Source organism: Rutidosis leptorrhynchoides, chromosome 4 (assembly GCF_046630445.1).
Source record: "Rutidosis leptorrhynchoides isolate AG116_Rl617_1_P2 chromosome 4, CSIRO_AGI_Rlap_v1, whole genome shotgun sequence".
Lineage (NCBI taxonomy): Eukaryota > Viridiplantae > Streptophyta > Magnoliopsida > Asterales > Asteraceae > Rutidosis > Rutidosis leptorrhynchoides.
Genome location: NC_092336.1, coordinates 24,294,621 through 24,307,956, shown reverse-complemented (window position 1 = coordinate 24,307,956; position 13,336 = coordinate 24,294,621). Strand labels below are relative to the sequence as shown.

The 13,336-nt window shown below is 32.7% G+C and overlaps 1 protein-coding gene across 1 annotated transcript; it reads left to right on the top strand.

Moving 5' to 3' along the window:
• The first annotated feature begins 4,133 nt into the window (after window positions 1-4,133).
• Window positions 4,134-6,488, top strand: LOC139840499 (metal transporter Nramp3.2-like). The gene is made up of 4 exons (XM_071830765.1): window positions 4,134-4,735; window positions 5,123-5,259; window positions 5,528-6,180; window positions 6,273-6,488. Exons 1-4 carry the CDS (start codon window positions 4,134-4,136, stop codon window positions 6,435-6,437), a joined length of 1,557 nt encoding a protein of 518 aa, XP_071686866.1. The 3' UTR covers window positions 6,438-6,488.
• Window positions 6,489-13,336: the final 6,848 nt, after the last annotated feature.

The following is a 13,336-nucleotide window of genomic DNA, read 5'->3' as shown; positions in this document are numbered from 1 at the left end:
ACGGTCATTAAACGCACATGTACATACTGCTTATATCTGTTCTGGTTAAGACATTTTTGAGTACGGTGGAGGATCAATGCCAGTTTTGTTTTATGGGGTAGCGTTTATTAGCAGCTGGTCAAAGTAGTACTATTACGGGTACTTATACGGGTCAGTTTATAATGGGAGTTGTTTCTTAGCCTTCGTTTGGAAAAATGGTTTAACGACGTTGATAACTAGAAGTTGTGCAATCGTGCCAATTATGATTGTAGCACTTGTTTTAACAAATCGGAATCTTAGTTGGATGTGTTGAATGAATGTTTAACGTTCTTCAGTCTATTCAGATCCCGTTTGCACTTATTCTTCTTCTAACACTGGTGGCTTAAGAGGAAGTCAAGGGAGTCATCAAAATTGGACCTACTTTAGAGGTATGTTGTTTGTTTAACTCTTATGTCTTTTGGCTTATATATAAATATCTATTGTTGTATACCATCTTATCCTGATCCTGATTAGGTAGAACTTAAGAACTATGATAAGGAGAGCCATATAATAGCATCGTACCTCTCTACATTTTATCGATAAGTCATCAACATATCCATGTAACTTTCAAACTTGTTCCAATATGACCAATGTACCCCTATCTGTGGGGTTCTGCCCTAGTGATGGTGATCAATGGTTACCTTTTGCTCGGTTTCTTTATAACTGAGGTCAACGTATTTTTATTTGGTCATTAGCAATTACATGTACCGCTGCATATGTGATATTTATATTATATCTCATGAATTATGGAGATTGCTTACCATCTTCCTGGTTTAGCCTTATAGTGAAATTTGTGTAACACTTTTTCCGAGCTTTTTTGGATATTGGCCGAGTTGCTTTGAGTGAACTCTATAGATCAGAAAATAGAGAGCCAATTTGCATTTAGACAATCTTTTTGCATGAGTTGTTGCTTGCATTGTACAAAAACTCCTAGGTTCGATATAGGGTGTTAGATCATTGTACCTTTTTATTCGTGGGCTTTTGAATGTTATGCTATATATATGGTGCAACTATCTAAAACCCTGCGTTTGCAGGTTTTGAGTTAGGGGTACATGTAATTGCTAATGTTATGCTATATATAGGGTGCTAGATCTTGACCTGTTTAGAAAATCAGGTCAGGTATAGATTGACTAAATCTGATCCGTCAACCCCATGACTCGAACGAATTAACCCGAAGCAACCCAAATTGCCACCCTAATAATTGCGTACATAATGATCACTGTTATTATGTATCTAATAATTCGTCTAAACATATGTTCCAATTTATCTAGGGGTCAATGCCTTTCTGACCTTCATTTTCCGGTTCCTTTGAAAAGATAACCTCTCTACCGTACATATTATCTTCCTCCTTTGCACCTTGTGGTTGGGCCCTCCAAATCCTGTAATAACGACCATGTCCCATTACCCTTGGTTTTGGGTTAGCTGTTATGTCCTCATGAACATTTTCGGTTTGTGTTTTACTTGGAATCGACTGGGGCTGTGTGTCAGGGTTCTTAATATCCTTTTCTTCTGCTACCACCCTTGCATTTGAACCAAAAACTCGGTGACCTGTTTTGATCTCTTCCGACAAAACTTTAGGAAACCTTGCAGCATTGATTTGGGGAGTTAATCTTAATGTGGTTAGGGATATAAGAACAAGGATTAAAAAATGATGCCTTGTAGACATTTATTCTTTATTTATATTTTTTTTTAATTTTTTTTATCACTTATAAGAATTGATATAAAATGCACAATAATAATGTATGGGCGTATATATGCATGCATGATGAAAGGCGTAAATTTAGAGGAAACTGTAAACCATTAATTAAAAACACAAGAACTTATAAATCTAATATCTAATAAATAAGTAAAAATCAATCCAAACACTTGGTTGAATGGTTGACAAAGATCAATCTACCAACAACAACAACAACAACAAAACCCAATCCCATATGAATGAGGTATGGGGGAGGTGTGACATAGACAATCCTTCCTCTATCCTTGAATAAAGAGAAATCGTTTCTCCACCCCGAGTGAAACACTCACAAGAGTAGAGAGAGTCATCCCTCTCTCGATTCGACGGATAGAGAGATTGCTTCTAAGCGGACCTCTGGCCAAAAAGTAGAGGAAATTTAAAATTTTAAAATAAATAAATAAATAGATAAAAATAAAATAATAAATATATAAAAATAAAAACAAATAAATAAAAAATAATAATAAAAAATAAAACAAAGAATAAAATAAATAACGACACCATGAAAATGGTAAAATCAAATTTTCATGGGTTTTAGAACATGCCTGGAGTTCAATTTAGGCTCTAAGCAGCAGTTAGGCGCCAACAAGTCGACACTAGCTATTGCCCCACTTAATAGAGCCATAAAAAAGAAAAATAAAAATGTGTATATATATATATATATATATATATATATATATATATAAAACGTACCTTAGGCCGCCTTGGGGTGCTTAAGGCATACAGGGAAAAGCTATACTAAAAGAACAATAACCATAAATGATAAACACACCTAAACATGCATATCTACATACTTACATACATCCCACAACAATCCATATATACATACATACAAACCTACATCTGGACCGAAACATACACAGCACATATAAAAAAAGGAATATACATGGTACATACACACACACACACACATACATACATACATACATACATACATACATACACCACATACATACATACATACATACATACATACATACATACATACATACATACATACATACAAACTAGCATACCTACATACGCATACATACATAAATAAAAAAAAACATACGAACATACGTCCACAAAGATACAAATATGCAACCATATATGCACACATACAAACAAACGCACACAAGCATGCCCAAAAACATACATACATAGACAATCATGCATCCATACCTAAAACCCAAAACATGCGTACGTACATACAAACACAAACACCCATACATACAACATACATGCACAAACAAACAAACCCGATACCAAGAGGGGGTCCTGGTAAAATTCAAAGCGCGAAAATACACAAAACATGGAGATACATACTATACATAAACAATCATACGTAGATCACTCTAAAAGGGGACACATACACACAATCACCCATACCCATAAACCCACAAACATACAAACCCACATACGCACCTACGTACCAAAACCTACTCGTCTATTCTAATTATAGTCCTCCACGCATTCCTATCAGAAGTCATGTCCTCGGTCAATAAAAGCTCCTTCAAGTCGAGCTTAATTCTGTCCTCCCACCTACGTGTAGGTCTACCCCTTCTCCTTACACCGTCAACCGTAAGTGCCTCGACTCTCCTAACAGGTGCAGTAAGAGGTCGCCTCCTCACATGCCCAAACCATCGATGTCGTTCTTCTCTTAGCTTGTCGATGATGCTTCTAACTTTCATGTTCTCCCTAAAAACACTATTTGGAATCATATCCAACATGGTTTTACCGCATGTCCACCTAAGCATCCTCATCTCTGCCATCTCCATCCTTCTCTCTTGCGCCTTCGTCAATGGCCAACACTCTGATCCGTATAGCATGGCAGGTCTAATTGCCACCTTGAAGAATTTCCCTTTCAGCTTAAGGGGATCTTCTTGTCGCATAAGACTCCGGTCGCTGCCCTCCACTTCACCCATCCTACTCTAATGCGGTGCGACAAAGATCAATCTACCCTTTCACATTAATTCGATTCATAGAAATAATCGAATCCATGTATGTGATGGAAATTAAAATTGTAATTAAGATTTAATAATGGATTATATATATATATATATATATATATATATATATATATATATATATATATATATATATATATATATATATATATATATATATATTAAGATTTATTTAGATATATTAAAAGACCTATAATACATATGTTTTGCAGGTCAAAAATTAACGAAAAGGCAGTTACTAATTATTGAATTATCAAAGCCATACTTCATATTAATTACTTTAGATGTCAATAACATGAAACACTTTTGTTAAATCAAATCTTAATCTAGTCATGCACATAAAAAAGTTTAAATCTTTATCAGATTCAAGCAAAAAAAAAAAGGGGAAAATCCATTACAATAATCAACAAACTTAAATCTCGAATGTTACTTCAATGGATCTTGACCCATTACCATTAAAACGGAATGTTGATGATGATAATCTCATAGATACCACATCTCTTGATCAAGAAATCGACCGTCTATTATCATCATCTGACGAAGAACTTGATCAAATTTCTTATCAACCTCCTGATATCAAAATTCCCCATGATGATAATATTCATCATGTTATGTTACCAGATGACACCACATTACCACCTTTACCACCATTTTCTTTGAAGAAACTATGGAAATTCACGGGCCCCGGTTTTTTAATGAGCGTAGCGTTTCTTGATCCTGGTAACCTTGAAGGCGATCTACAAGCTGGTGCGGTTTCAGGGTACTCGTTATTATGGTTGTTGTTGTGGTCCACTGCAATGGGGCTTTTGATCCAGCTCTTGTCATGTAGGATTGGTGTGGTGACTGGGCGCCACATGGCGGAAATCTGTAGAGATGAATACCCGTATTGGGCGATTTTGTTTCTATGGTTTATGGCAGAAATAGCGCTCATTGCGGCCGATATTCAGGAGGTGATTGGAAGTGCAATTGCTATCAAGATTTTAAGCAATGGAGGTGTGCCCCTCTGGTGTGGCGTTTTGATTACGGCTTTCGATTGGTATAGTTACTCGTTCTGCCTGTAAAATAGTTTCCTTAATTTAATCGAATGTGTTAAATATTGATCACCCATAAACCCTACAAGAATCACCTCAAATTCTGAATGAACTTTATGAATGATGTAAATTAATGTACTAAACTTTTAAATGGAAAATTAAAAGAATATAATTGTTTGATAAGTGATCAGGATATAATTTAAGGATATTAAAGAAAATGAATGTGTTGAATAGTGATTCAACAAAGATTGTTGAACGGTTTAATATCATTTGTTATTCAGATGTCACTAACAAACAAACTGAATGCTGAATGGCTGTGGTGAACCATTCAATTAAGAAACAATCAAACACGCTATAAGATTTGAAATACTTAACTGAATTTGTTTTACTAGTTTCATATTCTTGTTTCTTGAGAACTATGGAGTGAGGAAATTGGAAGCTGTTTTTGCTGGTTTTATTTCAATAATGGCACTTTCATTTGCATGGATGTTTGCTGATACCAATCCTAATGGAAAAGAACTACTATTAGGTTCCACCATATGTCCTTATTTTGTTTAATCATTGTTAAAGATTAATAAGGCTGCAAACAGATCAACTCAACTCATGATACATCTTCAAAAGCTTAATCTTCACATAATCAAAGTAGAATATATGGTAAATACTGAAAACACAATCACACTTGGATCCACCCTAAAAAATAAACAAAATTTATGTTATAACTCTTAAATGTTCTTGAACAGTTCGATTCGTTTGCAGCCGATGTTCAAAAATATCATCTAACACAATACCGTTTGCAGGTCTTTTGATACCAAAAGTTGGCTCAAAAACAATACAGAAAGCAGTTGGTTTACTGGGTGGTATAATGACTCCCCACAATATCTTCTTATATTCAGCAGTTGTACAATCAAGAAAAGTTGACGTAAAAAAGAAAGGTCAAGTTCAAGAGGCGTTGTACTACTACACGATAGAATCATCCATTGCCGTTTTTGTAACTTTCACGATCAATCTGTTTGTTACTACAATTTTTGCCAAAGGATTCTACAACACAAAAGAGGCCGATAATATTGGCCTATTAAACGCAGGTCATTTTTTAGAAGAACGATACGGTGACGGGCTTTTTCCTATTCTTTACATTTGGGGAATCGGGTTACTGGCAGCGGGTCAAAGTAGTACTTTGACAGGTACTTACGCGGGTCAGTTTATAATGGGCGGGTTTTTAGACCTTCCAATGAGAAAATGGTTAAGAACGTTAATTACACGAAGTTGCGCCATTGTGCCAACTATTATCATAGCAGTTTGGTTTAACAGATCGGAAGATTCGTTAGATGTTTTAAATCAATGGCTAAATGTGCTTCAAGGTTTGCAGATTCCTTTTGCTCTAATCCCACTTCTTAAGCTGGTATCAAGTGAGCGTTTAATGGGTCCGTTTAAGATCAAACCTACAATGAAGGTATCTATACAATTATGGTCAGTTCGGTTTAAAGTTTTAATTACAGTTGATAAAGTTTCAATCTTTTGATTATTTGGTTGTCGGTTTTGTAGATGATTTCGTGGCTTGTGGCTGGCCTGGTAATCACAGTTAATGGGTGTGTTTTAATGGAGGTTTTCATATCAAAAGTTAAGGGATTTATGGTTGGTTTTTTGGTTTCGTTTGTGAATACTGTTTATGTTGCGTTCATTTGGTACTTGATATCGCGCGAAGCGTAGCATGACAGGGTAATAGTAAAGATATGCAGATGTTATGTTGTACTAGTAACAATTTGGATTGTAGAAATTTGTGTAAATGTGTAATCTTAATAGAAAAATTGCAATATACATTCAGCTTAGACATTTTTTAAGCTCATACTTCACTAGTCTTTTGTGCTGCTACAGTTTTATAATGTTTGGGCTTGTAACTGGTGACACGATAGTATCATAGTAACATGCATCTCAATAATTCATACTAACTAGTAGCCCATTACAGGATTCATCAGTAGCCCAATAATCCAGCTTTTTAGTTTATAGCAAAAATGTTTGGAGGTTAGAAATTTATAAACTACATCCAAAGAAGCTTTTGACAATCCTTCTAATTATCGACTGATAACTCCTAACAATTTTCAGTTGATGTATCTCAAGACAACATGAGATTCACCGTCGGATTTAAGGTGTATCAACCCAGTCTATTCAATATAGGTAGATATTGACGAAATAAATAAACGAATAATTATGGATGTTTAATAGAACGCAATGATATATGTGTTCTTTGTAACTTAACATGATCATCTAATCATTTTATTTATATATAATATATGTATGTATTTTTCGCCAATAAATAAAAATGTCTCTCTATTATCAAATTTAAAATTCAAATAGCTAATCCAAGAAATTGGGAAGAGAAGAATTTTAATTAGTCATTTCTAATAGTCAGGTCAAAATATCAATACAATAATTATATATTTCTTGAAATTTTGATAAATCTTAATAATTTCAAAATACATGTAATGATTTTTCATCATATTTTCAAGAAATATGTAATGATTTTAGTAAGATTTTGATGTGACTACGAGAAATGACAATTTAAAATTTCCCTATCTTTTTTATTTTAGTTTCTTCTTAAACGTACATGTTGGTTGATTGGGTGTTTTGAATGCACTAGTTATCTAATGTTGTTTATTGTTCAGTTATGGGGGTTTGTGGTAAATTGTTGTTGTATGTGTCACTCAATAGACGCATAATGTTTCAAACATATTGCACGATCCGTGTTCATTGTAATTAAAACCTTCTCATCTGATCATTTTATTATAAGCAATTTATGTAATTTTTGCCAAAAAGAAAAACATTGACATCTCTATTATCAATTTAAAATTGAAATAAATACAAAAAACTTGGAAAGGGAAAAAGTTAAATTGTCATTTCTATAGTCACGTCGATATCGTAATAAAATAATTACATATTTCTTGAAAATATGATAAAGATTTTCTTCATATTTCCAAAAAATATGTAATGATTCATTAAGATTTCGAATTGACTAGTAGAAATGACTATTTTTTTTTCTTTTCTATATTTTAGTTTCTTCCTAATCGTCACATTTTTCACTTCTTATATCTTCTCGGCTTTCTGCTAGAATAGGGCTTATGTTGTAGTTTCAACTGGATTTTACTGGAGCCCAATTTCGATTTGATTAGCTATGTTATATTTGCTTTCCGGTTCGAATTATTCAGTTACAGTTTAGCTCGTTCAACCCTTCTCGCCGTCGATTTTTTTCGGGGAGTTCTGACGTTTTTGCCCATTTAGTTTATATGGCCAGGTTCTCTGTGAAGGTCTCTTGGTAGTTTCTCGACCGTCATTAGGTTGGATTCGTCTGATTGATGCTAATAGATGGTCCATATTGTTAGCGAAATTTGCTAGGGTATTCGGTTATCTATAGTTCTTTTCGATTTGTCGGTTGTGGTCCCGAGGATGGTGTTATTGGGCTTCCCGGCAGGTGTTTTGGGTAGTTCGTTAACTGAGTTGAGATTTTCTTATGTAGCCAGAGGCTCAGTAGTAGAGTCGTTTTTTGCGTTGCGTAACTCGATATGTCTTGGGTTGTTTTAAAGATTAGAATCTAGTTGATCGATGTTGGTTGATTGAGTTTTTTCGGATACACTGGTAATCTAATGTTTGTTTTATTGTTCAGTTATGGTGGTTCGTGGTCAATTGTCATTGTGTTTATCGTTCAGTAGAACACAAATGATGTTTCAAACAGATCGCATGATTCGTGTTCTTTGTAACCCGACCTCGTCATCTAATTATTTTATTTATAAAGGATATATGTTTTTTTCGTTATAAAGAAAAACATTATCCTCTCTATTATGACTTCAAAATTCAAATTGACTTAAAAAAACTGGAAAGAGAAAAAAAAATAGTCATTCGATAGTCACATCGATATCTTAATATAATCATTACATATTTCTTGAGAATATGATAATGTTTATTTCATATTTTCAAAAAATATGTAATGATTTATTAAGATTCTGATGTGACTACTAGAAATAACTATTTATTTTTTTCCTTTTCGTTATTTTAGTTATTCCCTGATGTGACTACTAGAAATAACTTTTGTTATCTTCTCGGCTTTTCTTGCTAGAATAGGGGCAGATGTCGAAGTTCCGACCGCATTTACTGGTGCCTTATGTCGATTTGGTTATTCTATTTTCCACTTTCTAATTCGAATTATTCGGTTACAGCTTCGCTCATTCAACCCTTCTCGACGTCGATTCTTTTCAGGGAGTTCTGATGTTGTTGCATACTTAGTTGATAGGGCTTGGCTATCTGAGAGATCTCTTGGTAGTTTTTCGACCGTTGGTAAGTTGGATTTGTCTAACTGGTGCTTATAGTTGGTCTATTATGTTGACGGACTCAATCAGGGTATTTGGTTATCTATAGTTCTTTTCGGTTTGTTGGTTGTGGTCTCGATGATGGTATTCTTGGGCTTCACGACGGGTGTTTCAGGTAGCTTCTTCGACTGAGTTGATATTTTCTTTTGTAGCTAGAGGTTCACTAGAGTCTTTTTTCGTGTTGCGGGACTCGGTATGTTTTAGGTTGTTTTTAAGATCGGAAGCTAGTTGATCGATTGGGGTTTTTTAGATGCACTTGTTATATTACGATTGTTTATTGTTAGTTATGGTGGTTTGTGGTAAATTGTCATTGTATGTATCGTTCAAGATAACGTAATGTTGTTTCAAACCGAACACACGATTCATGTTCTTTGTAACTCAACCTTCCCATCTGATCATTTTATTTATATAACGTATATGTATTTTTCACCAAAAAGAGAAAATTGTCATCTATATTATAAGTTCAAAATTCAAATTAATCAAACAAGTTGACAAGAAAGAAATTGAAAGTCATTTCTATTGTCACGTCGACATGTTAATAAAATCATTACATATATCTTAAAAATATGATTATGATATCATCATATTTTCAAAAAAAAAAACATGTAATGATTTATTAAGATTTTGATGTGACTAAGAGAAATGCTATAAAAAATTTCACTTTTTTTATTTTAGTTTCTTCCCAATCGTCCTATTTTTCGCTTCTCCCGTCCTCTCGACTTTTTGCAGGAATGGGGGGCAGATGCCAAAGTTTTGATTAGATTTTACTAGTGCCATATTTCGATTTGGTTAGCCGTGTTATGTTAGCTTCTCGGTTCGTTATTCGGTTACAATTTCACTCGTTCAACCCTTCTCGTCGTCACTTCTATTCGGGGAGTTCTGAAGTTGTTGCCTTCTTATTTGATATGGATAGGTTCTTTGAGGAGGTCTCTTGGTATTTTCTCAATTGTCAGTATGTTCAATTCGTATGTCTCATGCTTCAAGGTGGTCTGTTGTGTTGGCCGAATTAGTTAGGGTATTTGGTTATCTATAGTTCTTTTCGGGTTGTTTATTGCGGTCTCGAGGATGGTGTTCTTGAGCTTCCCAACAAGTGTTTTAGGTAGCTTCGTTGACTGAGTTGAGATTTTGTGGCGACCCGGGAATTTTCGACTAAATTTAAACTTAATCTTTGTATGATTTCGATACGATAAGCAAAGTCTATAATGTTGAGTCTCGAAAATTTTGGAACTATGTTCATATATGCAATTACCCTTCGACCGCTTCCGACGATTCACGAACAATTAATTGTAAATAGTTATGTGTGTGTGTGTGTGTATATATATATATATATATATATATATATATATATGTAATAATAATTGAAAATATAATTTGAAATATTATATGTTGTTCTTATTAAAAGTAATTATGTAAAATAAAATAAAAATGATATTATGATAATTATTATTTTTAAACATATCTATATATATAAATAAAGTATATTAAATATATATTTTGTAATTTTGAATCTATTTAGTAAACGACTATTACACTCAATTGCCATTCTATGGATATTACATGAGTAAAATACGAACTAATATTATTTTAAAATAAACGGTGACACGAAAATGAGTTCTATAAATTTTAGGCTTATTAAAACTGTATTTAGGAACTAATTGTTAAGTTTTAGCACTTTTTATATTCCACCCATAAATGAGAGGGACAGTTGATGTAATTTTTATTTATTAAATTAATGATTGAATTTTATACCATAATGACCAAAATAAATAAATACATTTAATCTAAAATTTTGGAATTTTTAGGAACACTTTTTATGTCAACTGTTTAGCAATGGACACGATATAGTATCCGTGATAGACTGTCGGCACCTAATTTCACATTTGATGACTACTTGCACTGTATGATCACGTATCACTTTCTATTAGTGCATGTGATTAATTTTATATTTACTATATTTATTATTATATTATATATTATATAAATGTAACTTTTATATATATATATACATAGATGCACATATACATATGGAGAGGGAGACACAAACTCTAGCACTTCGGCCACCATCACCTGCCATCAACCTCCACCACCTCTGCCGCCAACCACCACAGCTCAATCTCCGGTCACCACCTCTCTATCTATATATCTCTCGTCTTTATCTCTCTATATCTCATTTAAATTTTGGTGAATCACCACCACTACAACTTCACACTCGCCAACCACTCAAACCACCTTATCACTTCCTTATTCGGCTTATATCACCACCAAGATCACAACCGTCAGTCACCAAGACCCCCACCATGTAACCACCTCTGAACCGACACCAAGACTACCACCATCATGAACCATTAAAACAGCCATCATCACTTTAATCATCACACCACAATCGGCCATCATCAACTCACGGCTACCACCCTCTTCCTCTTCAAACCACCTCCGGTTACCCATCACCACTTTCTCCACTTCATCACTCCAACCGTCGGCCACTACATCAACCGCCACCCCCAAATCTTTTCTCTCTCTCTACATTTTTTTTTCTCTCGTGAACTTTGAAACTACCATCGCCCAACAAATTTTTTTTTCTTCTCTTTCTTTTTCCTGTTTCTGCTCAGTGAAGACAGGATGATAATGATGATGGTGACTGAGAGAAATGATGATGAAGATATATGCGATGATGTTAGATAATACACGAGGTTAGAGATGATGATGATGATGTTGTTATGTATGGTGATGATGCTCGATATTGAGGGACAATGACGCTGTTATGTACGTGATGATCGAAAAACTTAATGTTTATGTATACGGAGTATATAATGATGGTGATGTTTAAGCTGACGATGATGATGGTTATGAAGTAGAAGATGAATCAGAAATATTAGCTAAATAAATTTAAGTTGATAATTAAAATAGAAAAGAAGTAGCGGTGTAATGGTTTGGTGTGGTGTGGGTTAAACGAGAGGTCCTGGGTTCGAACCCAGGCCACTGCAATTTTTTTTATTTAATTATAAGAGAAACTGATGTGGGCTGTGATTAATCGCTGTTGGGCTGCCCTCCCCTGTTGGGCCAAATGATGAGTGATGTTGGGCTGTTAGTTAAAGAAGAAATCGAAATATTGGTTAAATAAATATAAGTCAGGAGTTAAGACAGAAAAACTGATCAGAGTAGATGGTTAAGGGAGTTGTTGGGGAGCGAGAGGTTGCGTGTTCGAGTCCCGTCTGGAGCATTCTTTTTAGACAAAGCTTTGAGGGTATACACAATTACTTTTCTTATTATTATTATTATTGTCATGATTGTTAGTGTTATTATTATTGTTATTATTAATGTTATAAAGATTATTATTATTATCACATGTATAAGTATTATAATTATTATCATTATTATTATTAATAACATTAGTATTAACATTATTAGCATTGTTACTATTAATTATTATTGCTACAACTATATTAGTATTATTATCAGTTTTACTACTAGTATCATTAAAATTGTTATTATTATTATTATTATTATTATTATTATTATTATTATTATTATTATGAATATAATATAAGTTATCATTTTTTTTTACTATTAGTATTATTATTATTCTTATTATTGTTATTATTATTAATTTTCGTTATTATAATAAATATTATTGTTATTATTACTACTAATATTATTATAAGTATTATTATTAATATCATTAAGAATATTAGCAGTATTATTAGTAGTATTATCATCATTATAGTTATTAATATAAATATTAGTATCATTAGTATTATAGAAAAATCATTATTTTTTAGTTATTGTTATTAGTATTCATTATTAATAAAATTAACATTTTTATTAAAAAGTATTTTTTTATTAAAGTTATCATTTTAACATTTATATCAAAAGTATTATTTTTAACTCTATTATCATTATTATTAATTTTATCATTACTAATATTATTTTAGTATTATTATAATTTTAACAAAATAAACGATATATATATATATATATATATATATAATATATAACATAACAAAATTTATATTTTTATAAAATGAATATATGAAACATATAGGTTATTAATATAAAAATGATATAAATAATAAATTCATATATATAAATTTGTTCGATTACAACTATGTGTGTTAATATATAAATAAATGATATAGGTTTGTGAATCCGAGGCCAACCCTGCATTGTTCAGTTTCGTCATATGTATTTTTACTACAAAATACAGTATTGTGAGTTTCATTACTCCCCTTTTAAATGCTTTTGCAATATATA

Coding starts and splice junctions, on each gene's coding strand:
- LOC139840499 (XM_071830765.1), top strand. CDS start 4,134: ATGGATCTTGACCCATTACCATTAAAACGGAATGTTGATGATGATAAT. Junction 4,736..5,122: donor TTGATTACGGCTTTCGATTG/GTATAGTTACTC, acceptor TTGTTTTACTAG/TTTCATATTCTTGTTTCTTG. Junction 6,181..6,272: donor AGATCAAACCTACAATGAAG/GTATCTATACAA, acceptor TCGGTTTTGTAG/ATGATTTCGTGGCTTGTGGC.